General features: G+C 37.2%; 2 protein-coding genes across 4 annotated transcripts in view; one reads left to right on the forward strand and one right to left on the reverse strand.

Moving 5' to 3' along the window:
* Positions 1 to 27,267, forward strand: part of LOC129750963 (opsin, ultraviolet-sensitive) — a 422,334-nt gene that overhangs the window by 203,745 nt on the left and 191,322 nt on the right. The window lies entirely within an intron of this gene.
* On the reverse strand, positions 7,134 to 14,327 carry LOC129751973 (uncharacterized). The gene is made up of 4 exons (XM_055747767.1): positions 13,494 to 14,327; positions 12,854 to 13,115; positions 11,616 to 12,307; positions 7,134 to 7,241 (listed from the first exon to the last, which is right to left on the reverse strand). The coding sequence occupies exons 1-4, from the start codon at positions 14,325 to 14,327 to the stop codon at positions 7,134 to 7,136; spliced, it is 1,896 nt and encodes a 631-aa protein (XP_055603742.1).

Consider the following 27,267-nt stretch of genomic DNA (forward strand, 5'->3'; position numbering starts at 1 on the left):
CAGCCAGACGGGCTGAATATTATCGTCGGAAGAGATTTGCATCGAAAAATATTGCTTATTAGTTTGTGGAATCTGCCTCGGGCTGTCCGAAGAAACATGGAAACATCTCCTTACGACATACGGAACAGAAGCACACCTTCTTTGGTTCTCAACGAGCCCGTCTAATGGGGGGAAATGGAATTGTTAATACGTTGTGTAAAGCATTCAAAATTATTCACTTGGAGGAATCAGATTGGCTCTTTAGGTCTTGAGGGAACGTGAAGGACGTGTAAAACTTTCTCGAAGGGAGATGAGCATAAATTATTCTTGAAGAAGCCACCAAATGATTATTTAGTAGAAAAATAACCTTCAACCAGCAGCTTTAAGCCGGGGGCTTAAGTTGAAATCGCTTACGTTTTTTGCACAATGCAATTTCATCATTTCCGTTTGAAAAGAAAGTCAATTGGGGGTGGAAAATGAACGCCAAACAAGCTAAATCAAAGCGGCAAAAGTAAAAAAAAAAAACTTTTAATTTCACCAGAATCATGAGAATGGAAGCGTTTATCTGCGGCGTTTCGATCGTTATTTTTGTTTTCAGTTCCGAGAAAATATTCGAGCATGCAATAAATGGTTCACATCGTCGTTGTCGGCAGCCAGCGCAGCAATTTGAATCGAGCTTTCCAGAACCATGAACAGAAACGGGATCACAAATATGTGAAAGTAATTATGAGATGGGTTTTTTATTCATCGATCAGAATATTGAAAGTTGGGAAAAAAAGCTGAACGACTCGCATTCTTGCAATTGTGATTTTTCTAGGAACAATGTCAAATGTTGAGCAAATGGTTTAGAAAACAAGGATCAAGGCGTGTTAAATTGAACGAAAAATTGTCAAAATTGTCAAAATTGTCAAAATTTTCAAAATTGTCAAAATTGTCAAAATTGTCAAAATTGTCAAAATTGTCAAAATTGTCAAAATTGTCAAAATTGTCAAAATTGTCAAAATTGTCAAAATTGTCAAAATTGTCAAAATTGTCAAAATTGTCAAAATTGTCAAAATTGTCAAAATTGTCAAAATTGTCAAAATTGTCAAAATTGTCAAAATTGTCAAAATTGTCAAAATTGTCAAAATTGTCAAAATTGTCAAAATTGTCAAAATTGTCAAAATTGTCAAAATTGTCAAAATTGTCAAAATTGTCAAAATTGTCGAAATTGTCAAAATTGTCAAAATTGTCAAAATTGTCAAAATTGTCAAAATTGTCAAAATTGTCAAAATTGTCAAAATTGTCAAAATTGTCAAAATTGTCAAAATTGTCAAAATTGTAAAAATTGTAAAAATTGTCAAAATTGTCAAAATTGTCAAAATTGTCAAAATTGTCAAAATTGTCAAAATTGTCAAAATTGTCAAAATTGTCAAAATTGTCAAAATTTTCAAAATTTTCAAAATTTTCAAAATTGTCAAAATTGTCAAAATTGTCAAAATTGTCAAAATTGTCAAAATTGTCAAAATTGTCAAAATTGTCAAAATTGTCAAAATTGTCAAAATTGTCAAAATTGTCAAAATTGTCAAAATTGTCAAAATTGTCAAAATTGTCAAAATTGTCAAAATTGTCAAAATTGTCAAAATTGTCAAAATTGTCAAAATTGTCAAAATTGTCAAAATTGTCAAAATTGTCAAAATTGTCAAAATTGTCAAAATTGTCAAAATTGTCAAAATTGTCAAAATTGTCAAAATTGTCAAAATTGTCAAAATTGTCAAAATTGTCAAAATTGTCAAAATTGTCAAAATTGTCAAAATTGTCAAAATTGTCAAAATTGTCAAAATTGTCAAAATTGTCAAAATTGTCAAAATTGTCAAAATTGTCAAAATTGTCAAAATTGTCAAAATTGTCAAAATTGTCAAAATTGTCAAAATTGTCAAAATTGTCAAAATTGTCAAAATTGTCAAAATTGTCAAAACTGTCAAAATTGTCAAAATTGTCAAAATTGTCAAAATTTATCTAATCGGGAACAAATATTATCAAAACAGTCAAAATTGTCAAAATTGGGTAGATTCAGGAAATGTTTTTGATTTAAAACAACTTCGTATTGGTGTTGCATACATCCAGGCGTTTAAGAGTGTTAGGGCAGATCGTTTCGAAGAAGTCAGTCCTATTTCAAGAGACCTTAAAATTGGCTGTCAAAACTTATTTGTTATCTGGAACCCCAACAAATTTAAAAATATTAGCAAAGCCCTAAAAAAAGAAGAATTTTATGTTACTTTTTTATCGGAGTACTAAGACTTTTTTCTGGTTCTTTTTTGAAGCTATTGCTTTCGGCGATTCAACCTCCTTAGTAAAAATTTCCACAAATTTTACTGCAAGAGGATTTTGCTGCTCAAGCTTATGCTGTTGTTAAATTATGAACCGCTAGAGGATGCAGACAAGTTACGACCTCATGCCACCGAAATGCATCCCGTTGTTTTTCATTCCACCGACCACCAGTTTATCGCTTTCCTCCTGTTTCGATAGATTTGTTATTTTCTTTCGATAGTGAGCTGATAATGAAAGTTGGAAAAAGCACAGTGAAGACAAAATTTTCAAAAAAAGATTTAATTGAGGTGTCAGATGTTTGTTTTTTGATTCAAAAGCTTGTTTGCTTACATCAAGTCAGCCCAATTGATTTGATTGTTGCCTATTATAATTTTCAAGAAATATTGTATTTTCCAAGAAATATTTTTCTTTGTGGTATCCCAATTCCAAAGAAGGATCTCCTAATGGCACATAAAGCGGCTATACTTTTTTTTGGTATTCTGCACCACAGCTGTGGTGCCACAGGAAGCGCAAACATAAAAAAATACATAACCACGAATCTTTCAGCAGCTCAGCTTCCCATAATTTCACACTTCATGGCGTCACAGTCGGGAAGTCGAAACTTTCGGTGGTGTGCACTGCTAGATCAATGTATAGAAAAACTTTTCCCATCAACGTCTAAGTACACAGGGTCATTGCGTGGGAGATGCACTGCCATGAATGGTGGTCGGTGCCCTGTTGGCTTATCTGTTGCTGGGCTGTGGATTCGGTAAGAGAGTGGAGTATTTATCCTGATTAGCAGCTAAAAGTTTGCACCCACGTATACTGTAATCTTTGTTGGGCAAAAAAACTATCAATCAGCCCTAAAATAGTTTCTTTTCTATCAGTTTAAAATTTCAATCATCGGATTTGGCTTATGCAGCCGTAACATGTGGAGGCTTTAATATTACAAATGCATTGAATTGAAGCTTGCCGCAGACTGATATTACAACCTGTATCAATGAAAAATGTCACGATATGTATGTGCAAACCATAAATCAATGAAACCCGTAGGAATTTCCGCAATGTAACTGACGGTCAGACCCTGTTAGAATGATTCACGGTTTGTTCTAAAAAAATTTACAGTTTGTATTTTAAAATACAAAAAAACAATACAGTTCCACTGCCGGACCGGAAACGAACATGAGGAAGAAATGCGCCCGTGGGTAGGCAAAAAACAATACATAGTAGAAATGAGAGATATTTTTTTTTTAACAGAAAAACAAAAATGACAGAAATGACAAAAATGACAAAAAAAACAATGTCCCTTTTATTCCAAAGATTAATTTTGAAAAAATCAGAAACAAAATAAAGATTCGCAGACGTATAGACGGCCTATACGTCTGCGAATATATATTTTTGACGTACGTCGTATGAAACATTTTAAGAATTCACAGAAACTGCTGCAAAAGTTATCAAAATAACTTTAAAATTTCTTTTTCCCATATAGAATATGATGTCCAGGCCACAAATTTTCAATATGGAAAGAAGTTGCGACTAGTTTATGTTTGCTCTCGCGAGATTTAAATATTCAAGGAAAGGGTTGTGTTGTAGGGGAAAGGTAAGATCAGGATCCATTTCGGTGAATGGAGCGATCGAATTATCTTACACCTCCTATGCTCTTAGACTTTTCTTAAGAAAACTCCTTCTTCTATGCTTGAGGCAGGGATAAAAAGTTTTATAGTAAGGTAAATAAGTGTTCAAATTTTCTCATTCCGTAAACACTAATTTCATTTCGAAACCGACCATTCAGAGTAAACAAATTTTTATCTAAATTTCGGAGAATATTTATGAGGAGATATTAAATATAATAAAGCTTTGTTAATGGATGAAGTGATCCTCCTTTTTGTTTCTTATGATTTGAAAAAGACCGTTTTAGGAAACTCATCAGCGCAATGAAACTCTTTGTCTCATATTGATTTCGCGATTGAAGAAATCAAATCAACCAAAACAGTTGGTTATTTTTCAACTAATTGGGATTGTATCCCATTTACCAGAAAACTTTTGCTCAGAATGATAAATACCCGAAATTTGTAGCATTTTATTTGAGCACCACTGACCTCGAGTTCGATAGGAAAAGTTCCAACCTCCAACGAACGAGCGGAGAGACTCGAGAGACGGAAAACAAACCTCGAGTGTCGATCGATGATACACTCGATCGTCAGCTGCAAACAGTACGAGATTAAAATTTATAAAAGGGCAGCAATTTCTTCGCGCGGGGATCACTCAGTCTCTGGGCCTTCTCCCGATCGGTCTTAAGTTAGACCAAGTGTTGTTAAACATCGTGTCGTGCGCTATCCTGCCTGGTTGTACCGTACTGTGTACTGCTTTGGTGTGCTTTGCCGTAGATCGTTGGGACCTGCTGAGGAGGCGATGATCGTGACACGGGAGGAAGTGCCGCGAGAGCGATCAGGGTGTCGAGGCCGTTCCACCCGTAATATTTTGACCGCTAGACGCAGAAAAGGCAATTTTCATTGCCACTATCCTATTAATCGAAAAAGATTTAAAAAGAAATTTGATCGCTCTCGCCAGATGGAGTTTGGGACCGAAAAGAGGCCGCGTAAGTCCAATCAATAATCATTTACTGATTTGTGGTGCTAATTGTTCCGCCCTGGTTTTCAACAGAACACCAGCGGCCTCTATTTTTGGATTGCTCTGTTTTGGAGTATGCTTTAATGAATCCGGATCAGCCGACGGAAGCCGCTCCTGCCGGACCTGAAGCTGATTCGTGAGCGCTCACGTAGTGGTTTTTTTTTACTTTTGGCCAATGAAAACATTGTAATATTATCAATACAACTTTTGTGAACAAAAAGGTGTTTTAGTAGATCGAACTAGTGTCCTCACAACATGCTACGGACCACGACTTCCCGCTAGCCGCCGGGCAAATTTAAACGAAATGTTGGCAAATTTCTTGTGGAATTTGGCGCTTAAGCCTTCATTTTTTTGGGACCTTTCGGTCAATAAGTTCGAAATATTCTTTTGATTTTTTTTTTTTTTTTGCAACATGAAAACGTTACAAATTAAACCCCAGAATGAACCATTTCCCAGAAAAAAAATCCCCAGAATGCACCATTTACCAGATTTTTTTCCCAGAATGGACCATTTTCCAGATTTTTTTTCCTAGGAATGGAACATTTCCCAGAATGCACAAATCCCAGATTTCCCTCTAGTTTTGTTTCTTATGAATTCTTGTCAATTTTATATGATTCGAAACTAGCTGACCCGGTGTGCATTGCTACACCTTCCAGAAGTTATTGAAATTTTTGGTACTTAGTTATTAACTTTTCATTTATTTGTTGAAATGTTTTTGCTCAAAGAAAATGCATTTTTTTTTATTTTGAAATCTTTATTAATTTTTTTTAATCCGTGTTTTAATCTTTTTTATGCCTCTGGATTTCTTTGCTTCATAAGTTTATAGCTTATGCCAAAATTTTTTTTGTTTGTATATGAAATCTTCGTTGTTCCTTTATAATTTGCAGAAGGTTTCAAACTATCATAGAAACATTTTTTGTAACAAAATAACGTCTCGGGACACTTATTTTACCTATTCGTTCTCGAATTGTTATACAAATTGTTAGAATGACCATTTCCCCCATTCCTTTATCCCTAATGAAAGGAAGGGAAGTCTTATATCATCCGAAAAACACTTCTTGTATACAAATACAATCCCATGTCATATACGGCTCCATTTTCGATAAGTTCTCGAGTTATTCAAAAAATGGGTGACCCTTTCCCCACTTTATATCTTCCCTCTGGCAAGAGAAGGGTGTCTCAACTCATCGAAGAAACATTTACCGTACACAAATATGCTCCATACATACAAATTTGATTCCATTTTTTCGATTAGTTATCGAAATATTTAAAAAAAAGTGTATGAGAGACCCTCTTCCCACTTTTTATCGTTCCACTGAATGGAGGGAAAGGTTGCTAAACCACAGGATATAGCAGGCGCGGGGGTGGGATTCTCTAAATCATTTTCGCGTTCATAAACGAGCGATTTAAGCGCCACCTCTTTCGAGGACCGCTCGTCGAGTTTTATTGCCCGGCGAGAAACCCAACCTCAGGGCGGGTTTTCCTAAGAATCCAAAAGCGGATGCGGAAACGATCGGAAGACCAAAGTTAAGGAGAAGTACTAGGGAAACTACACCTTCGATTCGAAGAGGTAGCTGGGACGCGAACCACGGTCTATCCGTTTGAAAAAAACACACGCTTGCGTGATCGTCACAGGAGGAACTCACTTTCCGGTTTTCCCCTGGGTGATCGAAGCATAAGCGAGGGAACTGTTTTCTCGAGCAGTTCTTCCCGAAGCAAAAAAATTAACTACAAAAACTAGAAACTAAAAACGAACGGATAAACACGTGAAATCCCCTTTTTCAATCAGACTTAATGTTCTGGGAAAGCATGAATTCTCTTAAGTTTCAACAAAATACAGTATTGGCGGTTGAAAAAGTTTGTATTGAGACGAAATGAAACGGAAAGATAACTATTTACATTTTTGTACAATATCTTAAGCTAAGTTTTTATTTGAATTTTTACCTAGGATTACATATTAGCTTTTTGGGGTTTCTTTCCCTGCTTTCCCTACGTGTGCTTAGAGGGTGAGAATGGGCTGTTATTGGCGCAGCCTTCTCAACTGGGAAACCTAGTGGCTTAAAGGGTTTCCAAAAAACTGTGTGTGGCTAATTTTAGAATGGCCAAATATATCTCCTTCACATGCGCATGGGTTATTTTTAGTTGTACTTACAGTACCATTTCTGCTTACGTCGGCAAAGTAGAGCTGATTGTTGCGGGGTTGCCGAAAATAGATTCGACTGCTGGGCGGAGTATCACCGGCTCATCAGTGACCGGGAACGGCGTTGATTACGGCGTGTCGATGTTGGCGAAAACTCAGCGGGGATGATGCTGCAGATCAGCAGCGAATCAGTCTTGGTGGCCTGGAAGGGGTTGTAACGGGCAGACCACTGAACCACGTGTTGACGGGTGGTTCACTTCCGACAATTCCTGGTCGGGAAAACCTCGATCCTGTTCCGTGCACCTTCAGCGGGTTCGAGCGGCAGGTCAGCTAGCTATCGCTAGAAGCGTTGTGTTTGCTCCTAAATAAAAAGCCGTTGAACGGCTGTTCAACGAAAAAAAATTAGCACACACAGTCATTCACACACAGAAACCATAGATTTTTTTACCTTTTTTTTTTTGTTTTTAAAGGCGAGCACACGATTTGAGCACACGACAACTAGCTAGCTAAACTAAATCGTCCTGTTAATGAAGGAACATAATATGGAAACATTAAATCTAATCTAGAAGGACACTTCACGTGTTCACATTACATCTACGAAACGCGGCCAAGTACAAAAACACTCGCTTGGGCTTAAATCACGGTCAGGATCAAAGTGGAAGAGGTGAATTCCTGGGATCCTCAGTAAGGTCGCAAGTTTGGAAAATCTGGTTTTTTCAAAGGAATTCCGATGATCCCCGAAGGCGGTCATCGACCTTTCAAGCGTCGGTGTTTGTCATAGATGCGCTCTCGGCACGGTTTGGTAGCATCCCTTTCCTTCCCACATAAAATCAATCTACCCTCTCATTTCGATCCGCCCTTGGATCCCAACATTTACGAGGTCAAACTCTGAAGGCGACGCTAAATCAAGAACGCCTGAAATAGTCCCGATTAAGTTCGACTTCCTATGAAGAAGAACTGGTATGCAAGATTGGATGCAGTGTTATGAAGTGAAGCGCGTGGTCTGAATGCATACCTTTCTATGTAATAGCATTTTGAAAAGGCTTATTTTGTCTTGTTGCTCTTGGTTAATGTTATCAATAATAATTGTACTAATCACGAATAAATAAATAAATAACGAAATGTATACAAATATATCTAGGTAAATATTTACAACATGTAACAGTGTTACATAATTCCCTACTGAAAATACGAAAATTTGTTTGAATTAAAAATTCAAACAAATTTTCGTAGCTATTTCTTGGTCTCCTATACAAACGTCTCTGTTCTGATCGTAACAACCTTGGTTGGCATACATCCACATTCATACGCAACGGAAAACAAAACATCAATCAATTATCAATTGGAGTAATTTCTTACTTCAAAGATTATTACAAAAAAAATTATAGATATTTTAATACATCAACCTTTACACAGAACTACACAATATATAAACTGAATCCTAAGTCATTCCCCTCCAGAAGTTTTGTTATCCGAAGATCTGGAATGCTTATTCTTCGAAACTTAACCGGTTTGCCTCACTAAAACTACACCAGACCTTCCTGTCCGGAAAACGTTTTATGTGGAAAACAAACACGAAACATAACCGGTTCGCCTCACTGTAATTACACCAGACCTTCCTGCCCGGAAAACATTACATGTGGAAAACGAACACGAAAAATAACCGGTTTGCCTCACTGTAGCTATACCAAACCTTTTTGTTCGGAAAACGCTACATGTGGAAAACAAACACGAACATAAACACCCGGTTTGCCTCACTGCAACTACACCAGACCTTCTTGTCCGGAAAACGTCACATGTGCAAAACAAACACGGAACAACATGAACGACTCTCTGAAACTAAACCAGTATTGTTTAACTGGAAAACATAACATGAGAAAACGAACACGAATTAATAACTCTTCATCAAAATTATTTCTTGCGAAATAATTTGAGAAGGAAAAAAAAATATTTGATTTCAATCACATTCAACCCATTCATGAACACACCTATCATTCATCGTAATGAACATACACGCTCCTTTTTTTAAACTCAAAATTAAGTACGACCGAGGTTCAAAACATAGTTCGATTCTATGAACTTAAAGTTAAGTACCCTTTTTCCTCCTCGCGATTGTTCAAAATGGAGTTCGAACTGCGAACTCAAAACTAATCCCATTCGTGCCATTTTTGCCGAGCCGCATTTCAGGTAGCTACGAACAAGGGCATAAAAAACAGTTCAAAAAATGGTACTCGCTTTTGAACTTAGTTTTGAGTATGCTTGTCAGAACTTAGTTTCGCTATTGCCCAATCAAACTCAAAGCTGAGGGCTGCCACTGAAGTGCTGTTTGACCGTGGTCAAATCATAGTTCGATTGTATGAACTAAAGTTGAGTTCCTTTTTTCCTCCTTGCGATGGTTCAAAAGGAAGTTCGAACAGCGAACTCAAACTAATCCCATTTTTCCTTCGGCGAAGGAGCAAAACTGAGATCGATCTAATGAACTAAAAATTGAACCCTCCTCGCGTGTGTTGAACTGAAAGCACTTAGCGAGTTCGGCTGCGAGAACTACATTTTGGGTAACTACGAATAAAGGCATAAAGAAAGTTCAAAAAATGGAACTCGCTTTCGAACTTAGGTTTGAGTATGCCAGTCAGAACTTAGTTTTTGCGTTTGCTCAGTCTTACTCAAAGTTGAGGGCTGCAACTGAAGTGCTGTTTTGAACCAAAACTACTTAATTTTGAGTTTAAAACAAGGAGCGTGTATATATTCTCTAGCATGTTGGCCGATGAGGCGCGCCGCTCACCGCCAACTCTCACGCACACTGACGCAGCCAACGCAAGACGATCATAAACAGAAAGAGAAATGTCAAAAGTGAAAAATTTTCTGAACGGTTGAGCGGAGTGCAATTTCGGTGGCATGTGGAATCGTTCTTTTGGCCGCAGAAGGATACTAGATTTCTGGTGGTTCCCGGAATTGAGAGGACCAGGTAATCATGGACCGGAACGAGCTGCAGCGGATATCGGATTTGCTGTGTTTTTACCAGGAAAGTACTTAGTATCGTAAGTAAGATGTTTGTTTAATGAACTGTTTTTTTTTGGGGCTTGGGTGGGGTTTTCTATTTCGTTTTAGGTCTAGTGATGGTTAACGAATCCAGTGATGATGAGGTGAAATGCACTTTCTTTGATCTGGGATAAATTAAGGATGAGCCAACATCGAATAAGGATAAGGACTTTTTTTGATATGCAAAACATCCCGAATGGAACTAGGTCTCCTAGTAGTTGAAGAAGGATTATCCAGAAATTGAAACTAACCTATGGACATTATGACGAATAACAAAATCTAAACACAGAGGAATTATCTACGGAAAAAGAAGAAAAAGTGGATTACGAATAACAAAAACTGAACAAGGAGGAAGTCTACGGAAAAAGAAAACAATGGAAAAATATTGAAACAAGGACCAAAACAAACTGTGAGTATTTTTAATATTATTTTACTAACCTAAATTTAAGTATTTACAATAGGAGAAACCGCAGGCAGGCGCGACTACTAACTTAATTAATATTTACAAAACTATTTACAAGAAGAATTTATGTACAAAAGAGGGGAAGCAATTTCCACTCCCAAAATTTTTGCCTTTTCGGTTTTCGATGGTCGTTCATCTGTTACCTTTTTCTTTGAGGTGTTACAGAGTATTATTCAAATGGTTTGAGCTCAACATGAAAGCTTTAAGCATTTTCAATTATGTTGAGAAGACGATTCAAATTTTCTTGGAATTGTTGCTTTGAGGATAGGCTCATTCTTTGCTTATAACGACCACTACTAAAATGTTGTAGAAGTCATCGCTTAGGCTCGCTTTAGGATTCGTGTTACACGTACTTTTGGCAGGTCATCACCTTAGCTCCTTCTTATGCTTCGTGGGCACTACGACTCTTCTGAAATCAACACCTAAACCTTCAAAGCTTCCGCCAAAATAAGCATCGCTTACCCTAGTACATGAAAACACCCGCATCAATCAAGTGGCATTAAAAACCAATAAAAAATTGAAGTTTTTCTGACGATTTCAGTTTCCAAATTTGAAATCAAGTTGTCACTTTTACTAAAGATCTTCATAGCTAACAAAATGAAGTTTAAAGTGGTTTTGTTGTCCGCTGTGAATTATTTTAAGAATTTTGTTTTCTTGTAAGGATTAATTGTCGCTTGTTTCCAAGGTTTACATAGCTTTAAAAAAAGAGTGAGTAATTAAATTTTGAATGGGTTCGATGTTCATATGAAATGGTCTTGACGTTTCGATTTTCTTCGTGAAAATTGTTTGTCACTTGTTCCCAAGGTGTACATAGCTTTAAAAAAATAGTGAGCAATTCAATTTTGAATAAGTTCGATATCGATTTGAAATGGTCTTGTCGTTTCGATTTTCTTCGTGAAAATTTTTTGTCACTTGTTTCCAAGTTGTACATAGCTTTAAAAAAAATGGTTAATGAAGGTTTTAGCTTGTTCTGGGCAGATTAGCTTTTTTAAGGTGATTAGCATAGAATACTCCTAATCTTTTTCCGGTCGTTGACTCGAGCTCATAACAATGTTTACCAAGTACTTTTCTTACGATGGCGAGTTCAAACTTAGGGGCCAGTTTTGAGCAAAATCCTTTAGCCTTATCCGACAGGTCAAATGTTCTTTTCAGAACCGTTTCTCCTTCAGAATAAACAGGGCAATTAGAGTTTGAGCGAAGATTATAAGTTTTCTTGTGACGTTCGTAAGCCTTCGTTAGATTTTTCCGAATTTCTTCGAACAGCTTCTTACGCGATTCGTCTTCTTCCTGAGTAGTTCCTGATAGTTGTTCGTTTCTCATTTGTTGATATTCTTTACCATCTGAAATTCTTTCGCGACCGAATACCACGAAGTATGGCGAATGTTTTGTTGAGTCATGGACTGCACTACGAATAGCACAGGCAATAGTCTGAAGGTCGTCAGCCCAGTTTTTATGCTGATTGATCGTTGCTCGTATAGCCGTCGTTATTACACGATTCACCCGTTCCGTGTTGTTCACCTGAGGGTGGTATGCAGGTGTCAACCAATGGTTTACTCCGTATTCCTCCAGAAGACTTTTGAACAATTTTGAAGTAAATTGAGTACCGTTATCGGTTAAAATTACTTCCGGAACTCCGAATAGCAGAAAAATCATATTTTTCACGAATTCTGTGAGTGAACTCGCTTTCGCTTCCCTAAATGGCTGAACTAAAATGAATTTGCTGAACACATCTGTTGCTACAAGCAAACAGGTGTGTCTCGCTTTTCCTGAAGCCGGTAAAGGTCCAACAAAATCCAATGTAACGAATTGCCAAGGAAATTGGACGAATTCTTTTTGACTTCCCATTGGCGGAGTAGAGTTTATGTTTCCCGCTTTGGATGTTTGGCATTTTAGGCACTCCTGACAAAATTGCTTCACCTGTTTAGCCATTCCTGGTCAGAAAAAACGTATTTTAAGCGCTAGTAGTGTTTTCTCTTGACCAAGGTGGGCAATTTCATGCTCGGTCTTAATGATTTTTTCTCTTTCGTTCTCCCGGGGAAACAATTTCCATTTAAAGCGAGGATCATCTGTTGTGTTGCGATTTGGTTCAAGCTGATAGATTTGTCCATCCGTCACTCGGTGCTTAGGAAATTTATCTGGGTTTTCCAATATTTGTTTGATAAGTTGATCGTATTCAGTGTCCATATTGGCATCAATCAAATCAGTGGATCTCGACAAACAATCTGCGGTGATATTCTTAGAGCCCTTACGATACTCGAGTTGAATATCATAAGATTGTATTTTAAGGGCCCATCGGAGTAGTTTTGAATTACCCGATTCTATTCCGATGGTGAACAACCACAAAAGACTACGAGCATCCGTTATTACCTTGAACTTTGAACCCTCCACATAGTGTCTGAAGTTTTCAATAGCTAGTAAGACACCGAGACATTCTTTCTCCACGCTCGCGTATGCCCTTTGAGTCCTACTCAGCTTCTTACTAAAATAAGCTATTATTCTGGTTTCGCCTTCCTGTTCCTGGGTTAAAGCGGCTCCAACGGCGGTATCGGAAGCATCCGATTCGATAGCAAAAGGCTTTGAGAAATCCGGGTTAGCAAGAATAGGAGCTGAACACAAAACCGATTTTAATTCAGAAAAAGCTTCTTCAGCTTTCTCGTTCCAAGCAAATTTCTTATTCGTCTTCTTGAGCAGATCAGTAATAGGGACAGTTACCTTGCTGTAGTTTTTAATGTACCTCTGGTAAAATCCAGCTAAACCCAACAATCTTCTGACGTCTTTTACATTTTTCGGCCGTGCATAATTAAGAATTGCTGAAATTCGTGAACTATCAATTGCTACTCCTTTTTCTGTTAGCAAATACCCTAAATACCGTATTTGTTTCCGGCAAAACCTGGACTTTTCTAGTGATATTGTAAGATTGGCCTTTTTCAGTCGCTCAGCTACTATTTTTACCAATCTAAGATGTTCCGTGAGGGTCTTTGTCGCTATCACGATGTCATCCAGGTATACAAATACTGCTGGCATGAGATCGAATCCTATCGTCCTGTCCATGAGTCTGTTCATTGCAGCAGGTGCTCCGGTCACTCCGAACGGGCAAACCTTGAACTGGAACAATCCAAGCTTCGTACGAAATGCTGTATATTTCCTGCATTCTTCTCGAAGAGGAATTTGGAAATATGCATCTTTAAGGTCGATTATGGAAAAGAACTTTGCATGCTCTAACCGTTGGAATATTTCCAGCATATTCCGGATAGGGTATGTGTCCTTCATTGTCAAGCTGTTCAGGCGCCGCGAATCCAAGCAAACTCGGATCTTCCCATTGGACTTCCTTACAGGAACCAACGGATTCGTCCACTCGCTCACGCACTCTTCAATCACGTCCATGTTTTTGAACCTTTCGATCTCAGCGTCGATTTCGGCCTGTATACTCGGAGAGCATCTGTAGATCGGTTGGTTACGAGGTTTTGCCCCCTCTTTTAAAACAATATTATGCTCAATAACATTAGTTCGCCCCAATTTCCCGCTACTTGTGAATTCGAATTCCTTGATGGCTTCTAGAAGCTGACTTTTTTCCTCAGAACTGAGCTCATGTTCAGTCTCAATCATTTCTAGGGTAGGTTCTGGTGGTTTGTCAGGAACATCGAAAGTAGGAATGTCTAATGTTCCATCCGTTTCTTCGATTTTGATTTTAGGTAATTGGTCTATGGGTTCAAGATTAAACGCGATGGATTCCTCCTGACCTTCGAACTCACCAATTAACTCTGGACCATTCCCAAGGTCGACCATCGGCTTGATACCAAAACTCCGCCAGAAATTACAACCCAGTATTGGTTTGGATATTTCTGGTACTACAACGGTTGGTACTACTCTAGTAATATTTTTGTATGTGTATGGAATATTTAAATATCCAACACATTTGTATTCCGTACTATCTGCAGTACAAACTCTCAACTTCGTTGGTTGAATTTTCAACCCATATTTTTCTGCGAGGTGTAAGGAATTTATTACGCTAATTCCGGCACCAGAATCCAAAAGAGCGATGAGTTCAGAGTCAAAAACTTGAACTTTTAGATAAGGACATTTTCGAGAATGAATTTTAATGGTATGAAGTTCATTAACAGGGTCGAAATTTAAATCTAACTTTTCAGAAGGAACTTTTTCTGTTCTTGGGACGCTTCGGTTCCTATCAAGGCATCCCCTTACTGGTTTCCCGGTCTAGAAAAATTCGGATTGTTCCCATTAAACCCGCAACGAGGACAATTTCGAATTGTTCTCCCCAGTTCCCCACAACCGTAACAAAACACGACCTTAGTTTCTGAACACTCGCGCCAGCCATGGCCTAGCTTCTTGCAGTTCCAACACAAAATCTGCTTGACTTGATCGGACTGCGGTTGACGATCTGGCCTTGATGAATTCTGATTCGTTCCGGGTTGATTGTTGTAGGGCCGCGTTCTGACCTGGTCGGGCTGCTGTTGTCGATCCAACCTCGATGTATTTTGGTTTATTCCGGAATGGCTGTTGAATGGACGCGTTCTGATGACATCTATCTCTTCCGTACCGCTGTCATTGTTGTCCGAATAACCGTGCTCCACATTATGGATCTGCCGTTGATTTCGAGATTCTAGATGACTGTGTAGGTTCATATCCGCTGCGTCAATTCTATGGTTCACCTCAATTAACCCTTTCCTTCCCATGAGGTTTTTCACGTTTTAAAAATAGAAATATTGATTTACAGCTAAAGTTCTAGAACAAAAGATGCATAATTTAAGCCTACTTTAATGATCCATTTGATAAATTTGAGTTTTGAGGTGGATCATATGTGCTCCATTGGGAAGATAACAACAACAGGGTGCAAATGCAAAACCGGAAATAATTGCAAAAAAACATGGAATTACATCACTTCATTGATCACAAACTAAAATGATCCTATTTGATAAAAAACTTCTTTGGTATACGCATCCCTAGATAGTCTATTTATTGAAATATTTGAAATTTTCATTTTTGCCTTGAACAATGGCCGCCATGACACTTTGCGCAAGGAAAACATAGCATGCAGTTTTTCGAGAAAATCACGAACTTTTACGAACATTTCGAGACATGTGGTCATTTGAGCAGATGAAATAACTATCCTGAAGCGAATTTTTTTGTTGACGAAATGATTTTCTTGAGTATCGATAAGAAGTTCACAAGAAGAAAAGTACGTTTTGTTCCCAGTGTATCACCAGTGATCCACTTTACTTACTCAAAAATTTATATGTTTTAGTTGCAATCTAAGTAAACCATCATTTGATTCTGCTTGCATAAGCAACCTTCTGCGCGTCAGTAATTTTATTTGAAGGAAATTATAAAAACTTGACAAGTTATTGAACAACAAATGACGACTTGATTTAAATTCGAAAAAAATCCGACTTTTTTACAGCTTTTGACCTGCCAAGCAAAACCTAGCGAACCGATTTTCTTCAAATTTCGTGCAATGTTTCTTCACTCATATCTACACATCCGGTGAAAAAATGGTGTTGATCTAAAGCGCCCAGTTCAAATGCGAGCTTTGCGAAGTTGTGGATCACCTGTGCTACCATGGGAAGGAAAGGGTTAAGTGTTCCAAATTTACTACCTCGATGACTGAGAGTTTCGACTGGTAATGGTGTCGCATATTTTCCCAAATCACCTGAAATTTATCGCGTCTAGACATGGGTCTTGAGAGCATTTTATTAAGTCGTTCAATCTCCGTCACAAAAGCGATGAACGACTCCCCTCTGAACTGCTTCCGCTCGTGTATCTTCTGTCGTATGCCTTGATCTTGGTTCGGATTACCAAATCGATAACGGATTTTGGCCTCAAATTGTTCCCACGTTGAAATTTCTTCGATGTACGTGAAGAACCAATCCGATGCTCGGCCTTCCAGTACCAGATGTACATCTCGAAGTAACGCGTGATCAGAAACCCCTTCCCTATCTGCGATAATTTTCAATTTGAAGAGAAAATCTTCAACGGATGATTTTCCATCACCGGAGAAAGATATCTTCCAATTTTCGATTCGGCGATATTGACGATACTCCCTTTCGCGACCTTGAGTAGAAAATCTTGACTGCAGACTAGTATCGCTGCCTCTAGGGAACCTCCTACTACGATCCCTGAACCCCTGCGGAAAAGACTGGCGTAAATTTGATTGCTGACCAGCATCGCTGCTATCGCTGTCGCCTTCGTGCTGTGGAAAATTCCCTCTACCATGATTAGACAATCTCGGAATTTCAAACGCCAAACTATTTGGTTGTGGCCCTTCGCGATTAGGTTGCCTGTTTTGCCTTGAACAGTTCAACTCCTGTGTTGGTTGATCCCCAACTCTAGCGCGTGTTAACAGTGACTCTAGCTCCTGAATCCGCCGAACCAAATCGTCGTAAGAAGGCCTAGTATCATGTTCTACGAAAGATTTCGGTATGGCTCCCTTCGACTGGTCAACTTCTTTTGGAAGTTCCTTCGAGTTCGAACGCTCAAACGCAACCGCTGAATGAAATTGCTCCTCATCCCCTGTCGTTAAAGTCTCACTACTCTTTGAAGGCTTTTTAAGTACCCTACAGATTTCTTTTTTCATTTGTAATCTTCGCGACTCTTCGTTACTATCTGCTCCCTGATGTCTGTTCAGTCTGAAGTAATAATGTCGTAGCCTTGACTCGGTCCTTAGGTCTAGCTTATCACCTGCTAATCCCAGAAGTTGTTGCAAACGATTTTCTATGAAATCTGCTTCCTGAGCAAAAGTATAAGGCGGTGGATATTGTCTCCCTTCAGCCTGATCGTCTTTAAATAACTTTCGTAACAATCTCTGTTTTCCTTGCAAATCTAACGTTTCTGCTTCTTTAGAACGCCCACGCAATTGGATCTCATAATCAACTTCCTCGTTAGTTAAATTATCAGCCGAAGGATACAAAATTGACATTTTAACTAATTTCGTTTTCGACTTTTTCAGATGCAATGATACCAACGAGAACAACAATCAATCAGAGGATTAATCAACGGACTCACAAATCTACGAATTTTGCAGACTTACAACCAAAGACGGGTGCAGCTCACAATATACAATAAGATATTTTTTTAAGCAACCAGTAGTTTGAACAGATAACGATTGATAACAGACCAATAATAGTTTTTCAGAAGAATTTTGATTATAATTACTGCAATTTTAATTTAGTACGGAAATTGATTTTTGAAGAATTGCAGTTTAGAAGAAAAATTGTAGCCTAATAATAACAAATTACGATTGAATTCTATTCAAAACTAGCCTAAATAGTACGTCTTCTTATGATTAATGACTTGCAAAAACTAGGACAATATGAATAAATAACGAATAGATGTAATAAATAGGACGTACTGAATAAATAACTGAAAAAATATCTAATAAATAGTACGATATGAAATAAATAACAAGAAAATATATTAAATAGGGCACAATGAAGCAAGAAAAAATGTAATAATAATTATGTTCAAACTAGATAAGAGCAATATACAACAATTTTGATAAGACAACGACTGTTTTTTATACACAATCAGAAGGAAAATTTTTGCTATTTCCCAAAACTAAAGCCTTAATAGAAAAAAACAGCCTCTTTTAATACGTTGGGCGCCAGTTATAGCAGGCGCGGGGGTGGGATTCTCTAAATCATTTTCGCGTTCATAAACGAGCGATTTAAGCGCCACCTCTTTCGAGGACCGCTCGTCGAGTTTTATTGCCCGGCGAGAAACCCAACCTCAGGGCGGGTTTTCCTAAGAATCCAAAAGCGGATGCGGAAACGATCGGAAGACCAAAGTTAAGGAGAAGTACTAGGGAAACTACACCTTCGATTCGAAGAGGTAGCTGGGACGCGAACCACGGTCTATCCGTTTGAAAAAAACACACGCTTGCGTGATCGTCACAGGAGGAACTCACTTTCCGGTTTTCCCCTGGGTGATCGAAGCATAAGCGAGGGAACTGTTTTCTCGAGCAGTTCTTCCCGAAGCAAAAAAATTAACTACAAAAACTAGAAACTAAAAACGAACGGATAAACACGTGAAATCCCCTTTTTCAATCAGACTTAATGTTCTGGGAAAGCATGAATTCTCTTAAGTTTCAACAAAATACAGTATTGGCGGTTGAAAAAGTTTGTATTGAGACGAAATGAAACGGAAAGATAACTATTTACATTTTTGTACAATATCTTAAGCTAAGTTTTTATTTGAATTTTTACCTAGGATTACATATTAGCTTTTTGGGGTTTCTTTCCCTGCTTTCCCTACGTGTGCTTAGAGGGTGAGAATGGGCTGTTATTGGCGCAGCCTTCTCAACTGGGAAACCTAGTGGCTTAAAGGGTTTCCAAAAAACTGTGTGTGGCTAATTTTAGAATGGCCAAATATATCTCCTTCACATGCGCATGGGTTATTTTTAGTTGTACACTGAAAATCGAAAATACCCAAACTTGAGAACTGCCACCCGCCAAACCTAAGTTCAAGATTGACAACTTAAGTTTGTGAAAAAATCACAGCTTGCCAATACGCCAAACTTGTCCTTCAAGCGGAGAACTGTTTTTTCGGGGGGTTTTTGTTGTAAGCGCATCTTATTCTGTTACCTCCATTCTGGCAGATTTAGGTTTGGGGGGTAAGTTCAAAGCGAAGAACTGTTTTTTTGGGGGATAACTTTTATTCCCGCTTCATTCGCAGAATGTTTCGCATATACGAAGATGTAGCTGCCTCTCTCAACAACTCTTCAGTGGTCGAGCGGTTAGCATCCTGAGATGGTAATCGCAGAGCCATTGCAGGTATGGGTGTGATTCCCGTACCTGCAGTATTTTTTTTTTATTTTGATTTCCATTTTATTGCGGTATCAGATTTTGGGGGATGAGTTCTCCTTTAAAAGCTTAACTTTGGGTTATGCCACCAATAGCCAAACCTGTAGGGAGGGAGTTTCATTCGGGTTGGCGGGGAAAGTTCTCAAGTTTGGGTATTTTTGAGGTTCAGTGTACTTACAGTACCATTTCTGCTTACGTCGGCAAAGTAGAGCTGATTGTTGCGGGGTTGCCGAAAATAGATTCGACTGCTGGGCGGAGTATCACCGGCTCATCAGTGACCGGGAACGGCGTTGATTACGGCGTGTCGATGTTGGCGAAAACTCAGCGGGGATGATGCTGCAGATCAGCAGCGAATCAGTCTTGGTGGCCTGGAAGGGGTTGTAACGGGCAGACCACTGAACCACGTGTTGACGGGTGGTTCACTTCCGACAATTCCTGGTCGGGAAAACCTCGATCCTGTTCCGTGCACCTTCAGCGGGTTCGAGCGGCAGGTCAGCTAGCTATCGCTAGAAGCGTTGTGTTTGCTCCTAAATAAAAAGCCGTTGAACGGCTGTTCAACGAAAAAAAATTAGCACACACAGTCATTCACACACAGAAACCATAGATTTTTTTACCTTTTTTTTTTTGTTTTTAAAGGCGAGCACACGATTTGAGCACACGACAACTAGCTAGCTAAACTAAATCGTCCTGTTAATGAAGGAACATAATATGGAAACATTAAATCTAATCTAGAAGGACACTTCACGTGTTCACATTACATCTACGAAACGCGGCCAAGTACAAAAACACTCGCTTGGGCTTAAATCACGGTCAGGATCAAAGTGGAAGAGGTGAATTCCTGGGATCCTCAGTAAGGTCGCAAGTTTGGAAAATCTGGTTTTTTTCAAAGGAATTCCGATGATCCCCGAAGGCGGTCATCGACCTTTCAAGCGTCGGTGTTTGTCATAGATGCGCTCTCGGCACGGTTTGGTAGCATCCCTTTCCTTCCCACATAAAATCAATCTACCCTCTCATTTCGATCCGCCCTTGGATCCCAACATTTACGAGGTCAAACTCTGAAGGCGACGCTAAATCAAGAACGCCTGAAATAGTCCCGATTAAGTTCGACTTCCTATGAAGAAGAACTGGTATGCAAGATTGGATGCAGTGTTATGAAGTGAAGCGCGTGGTCTGAATGCATACCTTTCTATGTAATAGCATTTTGAAAAGGCTTATTTTGTCTTGTTGCTCTTGGTTAATGTTATCAATAATAATTGTACTAATCACGAATAAATAAATAAATAACGAAATGTATACAAATATATCTAGGTAAATATTTACAACATGTAACAGTGTTACAAGGAAAAAAAACATTTCTTGTGCTGGTATACTTTCTCATTCGCAAATTGGTTTCTTTGCTTTATTAGTTGTCGAGTTATGCTATAAAATTTGTATCAAATCCCTTTTTCCTACCTATCCCCTACCTGGAAGGAGTGGATCGTTCCATTTGTAAGAAAATTTTTGGTTTATGCAAAACAATTGTATGTGAGCTCCCGTCTTTCCTTACTGTATCCCCAATTGAAGGAGAAAGAAGTCTGAAATAAGCAAATAACTATTTTACGTATCCAAATGCTTACCTATGCCAAAATTATTTCCATTAGCTCTATTGGTTCTCGAATTATACGAAAAACTGTAAAGGAGCCACCCTTTCTCCTTCCTATCACCCCACTGGAAGGAGGCAGTAGTACCAAATATTCACAAAAACATTCCTTGTGTTCAAATATCCTCCCAAGCCAAATTTCGTTCTATTTGCTGGGAAAGTTCCCGAGTGGCATAAAAAATTGTAAGGAAGCACCCTCCTCCCTTAAGATTTTCCCACTGGAAGAACGGAGGGCTCTCAAAATATCATAGACACTTTCATTGTAATCAAATACCTTCCAATGCCAAATTTGGTTTAATTTGCTTGATTAGTTTTTCAGTAATTCTGAAAATTGTAACGAAGCCCCCTCCCCACTTTCTATCTCCTCACTGGGTGGGGGGAGGGGTACCAAATATTCATAGAACTATTTATCGTTCCCAAATACTCTTCCAAGTCAAATTTGGATTCATTTGCTCGAATAGTTTTCAAGTTATGCAATAAAAAAGGGTTTAGCCCCCCCTTTCTTCATGTATCTCCACTGGAAGGAGGGAGGGGTCTGAAATAATCATAGAACTATTTCTCGTATTCCATTCCCCTTCCATGCTAAATTTGGTTCCATTAGCTTGATTATTTCTCCCGTTATTTGAAAAATTGTAAAGTAGGCCCCCTCCCCCCTTTATATCACCCCACTGAGAGGAAGGAGGGGTACCTTACATTCATGGAAATATTCCTCGTTCCCAAATACCACCCCATGCCAAATTTGATACCATTTGCTTGATTGGTTTTCGAGTTATGCAAAAAATTGTCTTTTATTCGGGAGGCCCCTCCTCCCCTTCAGGAGAGAGGGAGGGGTCTCAGACCATAATAGGAACCTTCCTCTGCCTCCAATACCCCACCCTGGCAAGTTTCACTCAAATCGGTTCAGTAGTTTCCGAGTCTATAGGGAACAGACAGACAGACAGACAGACAGACAGACAGACAGAAATTCATTTTTATATATATAGATTTCTGGCGAAAAATTTTCAGAGAAATGGTCCATCCTGGTGATTTTTTTTTCTGGGAAATGTTTCATTCGGGTAAAAAATTTCTTGAATATGGTTCATTCTGGGGAAAAAAAATCTGGTAAATGGTGCATTCTGGGAAAGTGGACTTCTTGTGATTGAAGTTCTGGTGATTTTTATTCTGGGCAATGGTTTTCGGGAAAATCAAGTACAACCCTAATTGGTGTATTTTTTGTTAAAACTTTTTGCTATGGATCATACTTGTACACAGATTTTTGAGCAATCGAGTTTTATTTGGCATCATTTTACATTGTATTAAATTTAGTTGATAGTCAAGCAAAGCATTCAAATCGTTTTCTAGAATTAACCTTTTATTGGAAAAATAAATCTTATATGTGTTTTCATTTTCCCTAAGACAGGGGTGAGCAAGCATGCGGCCCTCGAGACATCTTTGTGCGGACCGCGAAGCTTATCTCAAATTAAATTTATTTCACGATTTTTTTCTACGATAGATTGTCAATTATCATAAAATAACAGCCCTTACTAAACCAAAAAAAAAGATTTATCAATAACTTGATACGCACGTCACTTGTTTGCAGCTGAATTTGTCCCAAAATCATCCAGATTGTTGACTTTTTTGTAGAATTTAAGCTTTTTATTGAGTTCTTTTAAAGGAATAGATACAGTATTATTTATTGGAAAACGTTATATAAAAGTCCGTTAAGTCATTTTTTTCGTTTCAAGCAAAGTTAAAATTGTATGATGATGTGAAATCAATTTAGTACCCTTCACTAAATCAGGGACTCAAATATTGCCAAAATATTCTTGTATCAGAGATACAACGCTTTCAACATTTGAATTCTAATATTTATAAATATTCCAAAAATATGATTAATACTTCTTCTGACATCATTAAATAAAGTTATTGAATATTGGAGATTATAGATTTTATTTCATTCAACGACTTAGTTGAAGACTGGGAAATGATTTGACATACAGTTTTTTAAATAGGTATCAAGGATTTAATTGAGTTTATTTTTTTTTTTTTAAATTTCGTCGAATTTCCCGTTTATTGCAGGTTTGGAAAAAAAATAACAAAAAGAAAACTTTTTTCAGAATTCAAAATTACTCGCGGTCTGTATTTCACAGTTTTATCAAAAAAGTATACAAATTAAATAACTTATTTTTTTACCTATTTTAAAAGGTTATCTCGACAACTAGAGCTGACAAAATAACTTATTGAATATGTGGATTCAGCGCCCCTAAATAAATCAAAATCAGTTCTAAAATTCTTTGCACCTTGGAAAATGTTAAATTATGTTTTCTTTTGATATGTGTGGTGCTATATTTTGTGAAATTTCACATGCAAATCATGCAAAAAATCATGCCATTGAGTCATTTTACTTCAAAATTAATAATCCACATTGTTTCATAATTCAGTCTTTGAAAGGCTATCTCAGAGGTATCTAAATTAAATTAATATAATTTATGAAATCTCTAAAAAACATTCTAAAATAAAAAATGTAAACTGTAACATTGACAAATCCGGGTAAAAATCTGTGATATTTTGAATTTTCATGATTTTGAAACCTCGCTCATTATAATGATCTTATACGGATTACAAATAGAAAAAAAATCATCGGAAAAAAACTGTGGCTTCACGATAAAATTTGATAAAATTCTAAAAAAAATTTTTTTTGAAAATAAGCACAAAGAAAAATGGCTATGGTTAAGCTTCATGAAACTTTTAAATGAAAGTGTAGTGATGACGAAAAATACCATCGTATCGGTGCGAACAAAAAAGGGGTTTTCTTAGAAAACGGTTCGAATCATTTAACAAACCATAGAAAGATTTTCAAAATTTTTCGGTTTTAATAAATAAAAGGAAAACAAATGATGTTTCCTTTAAAAAAAATGAATATTAGCTAAACATTTCAGATCAATATAAATATTATTGAAAAATTATAAAGATTTAGGATGAACCGATTCAATTTTAGCTGATTTATCCTCATAAAAAACATCATGCAACCTGAATTAGTTTTATCAATCATTTTTTTCATTTTTTTTTGTCAAAAATTTGTCGTTTTAAAAAATAACGTAAAGCTTTGCAAACTATTATTACCAAAATTTTATTTTAATGCGGCCCGCCGAAACAATTTCAAATTAGAAGTGGCCCGTTGCTTCAAAAGGTTGCTCACCCCTGCCCTAATACCTTATATCGATGTTAAGACATTAGATTGAACCTTGTATAAAAATGAGTCATTAGGTGCAATTTATTTCTTTGACCCTAGGTTTTTTCGATTGCAAATAATCTAATGATATCCTTGATCCGGAATTTTATTTTAAGTTACGATTTTAAATCGGCAAACTCACTATGGTAACCGACAAAATACGATTTTGTTTCTAAGAAAATCAAGTGTTTGAAATAAGTATAGTAAGACATTACTAATTTTCTAAAGACAATCAAAAAGCTTATAATATTACAAAAATAAATGAACTAAATTCAAAAATAAATAATGAAATGATTAATCATAGTTTCTGATGATTTGTGACATTAGATCCATATTCTTTTATCCAGTTTTAATAGATAACTCTTCAGATGATGGTTGGAAAATCATAAAATGTCTTCAGAAGAAACTATTTATCGTTGAATCAGGTACCTTATTTGAAAACCTACATTATAATGCCAAAGAAAGAAAAACTTAAATACTCATACAATAACTGCTACCATGTTTGTTTAGAATAGGAGTAGATAAACATCAAATTTTATGTACAATATAAAAAAAAACATTCTACATACGACAAATCATGGACATTATGTGCAATGATTATGATAAAATCACATATACTCAGTGATTTTTACCAACCTATAAGTAAACCGAAAAATACTGTCGGAAAACGATCTAATATTTTGAAATTGAGATGATATTGAACCTTTACCAATTTCTCAAAAAATAAGTTAATTACTATATTTAACCGAAAACCTTTTCTGAAGTAAAAGAATTAAAAAAAAAAACACCGACCCTCACGATAAAGGGTTTAGAGGGGGATTAAAATGTGCACAACAAACATAAAATTAATAACAAAAAATCATTTAAATAATTTAATTACAACATAGCTTCGATCCCATATGCTGCGAAAACATTCGGATACGTTGAAAACATTTCTTTCTCCATTTGTTTTCGATACATCTTTAGGACACTTATAAGCGCTTAACTGTTGCCCAATCTGCCATCTCCATCTTGAAGTTAGCTGAAAAGCTATTCCGACCCAATTCCATTTCAATCCAATCCGGTTAATTTGGATGCACAATTCAATTAACTTATTGTTAGAGCAAGTTCACTGGTGTTGGGAAAAAGTGGTAGAAATTTTGACATTTTGAAAATTTTACCATGAGAAAATGTTTTCAAGATCTTGGGGCGTTGCATTTTTTTACAACACTGTTTCTATCTCAGCCGTATGTGATAGAAATATTGCTTTTTTTGCATCACAGCATGCGAAAATGCAACACGTGTTGTAAAAAAAATTGAAGGCCGAACTGAATTAAGGATCTTGAAAATGTTTTTGCATGGTAAAGTTTTCAAAATGTGCCACAAGTGTCAACACTTCTACCACTTTTTCCCAACACCAGTGAACTTGCTCTTTTATGGAAATTTCTTTATTTTGAATTTTGCTGATGAGAAAACTGCCACAAAGCCTACTCCTCCATTTTTCCGATCACAGTCGTTAACCTTTACATTTTTCAAGCTGTCCAATTTCAAGGCAAGCTCACTTTTTTACACAATCTTCTACTTTTCCCGGGAACCACCCTTCATCTTTGATCTGAACCTCTCCATTAAACAGAACTTCGGATGTAAATATTTAGAATGATTGTTTTTTTTATTGGACGAACTCGTTGCAGAACTAAAGTTTACTTTTAAAACGGACACGAATCTCAGCAGTCTTAAAATGGATTCCCACAAGTTCGTCCCGACCTTAGGACAAGTGAAACCCCCTGCAATTCACCACGGCAACGGTCGCTTTTCTCAAATCCTAGTTTTAACTGACACTTTTCAGGACACCCTCTTATCTAATTTTATAATCGAATTTGAACCTTCCGCGCGTCTATTAAATTTCTTATCGCCGTTCTGATATCTCTTAATAACCATCAATTAACTTCTGCGAAGCACCTTTATACAAAAAAAAACACAACCGTTTGCGAGCAATGACCAATCAGACACATTTTCCTGATATCTGCTTTTACCGCATTAAATCAGTTTTCTTCGACCGATTTAATACCTTATTTTTTATTTACATAGTATTCCGTCTTACGACATAACTTGACGAACATAATTCCTAAAATTCACTCGGTCCATGGCAACCGTTCTCCAATTTCTCGGGCACCCCACGTTCGCCAGATCACGCTCCACTTGGTCTAACCACCTCGCTCGTTGCGCCCCCGCTCGTCTTGTTCCTACCGGATTCGTAGCGAACACCTGTTTTGCAGGACAGTCGTCCGGCATTCGCGCAACATGTCCCGCCCAGCGTATCCGGCCAGCTTTCACCACCTTCTGGATACTGGGTTCACCGTAGAGTCGCGCGAGCTCGTGGTTCATCCTTCGCCTCCACATTCCGTTCTCCTGTACGCCGCCAAAGATGGTTCTTAACACTCATTTAATACCTGGTCTCATTTAAACAACTTTACCGGACACTCCTCACATTAAACGCGTTTCCTCAAGAACCCGAACTTTAACATGCAAAAAAAAATTAATTCATCACGCGCTTAAGCAGCCACCAGGATGGCTGTTTTATTAAATTAAACTTATTTCGTCGGGGATTCACGGATCATTCGATATTAGACACTTATACATTTCATTCCAGCCAACACTTCAAAACACCTTTTGACATATTCTTATCTATTTTACGATGTTATATCAAACATTTTTGAATTTTTTTGCGGAAGGACAGAAAAACGCGTGTGATTGACAAAAGACATCGTGTATTTCTCTCCACAAAAACGACAGAAAATTAACACAAAAATGTCACAAAAATAAAATTAAAATGACAGAAAAAATAAACAAACAAGACAAAAAAAATTGTATCAAAAATTACACAAAATGACTCAAAAATTAAATACAAATGCACTAAAATTACACAAAAAAATTATACAACAATGATGGAGAAATTGTGTTAAAATGATACAAAAATTTAACAAAAATAATAAAAAAAAGAAAAAAAAATGACACACAAAAATGAAACCAGAATGACAGGAAAAAAAAATTACAAATAAATTACACAAAAATTTCGAAAAA

Source organism: Uranotaenia lowii, chromosome 3 (genome assembly GCF_029784155.1).
Source record: "Uranotaenia lowii strain MFRU-FL chromosome 3, ASM2978415v1, whole genome shotgun sequence".
Classification (NCBI taxonomy): domain Eukaryota; kingdom Metazoa; phylum Arthropoda; class Insecta; order Diptera; family Culicidae; genus Uranotaenia; species Uranotaenia lowii.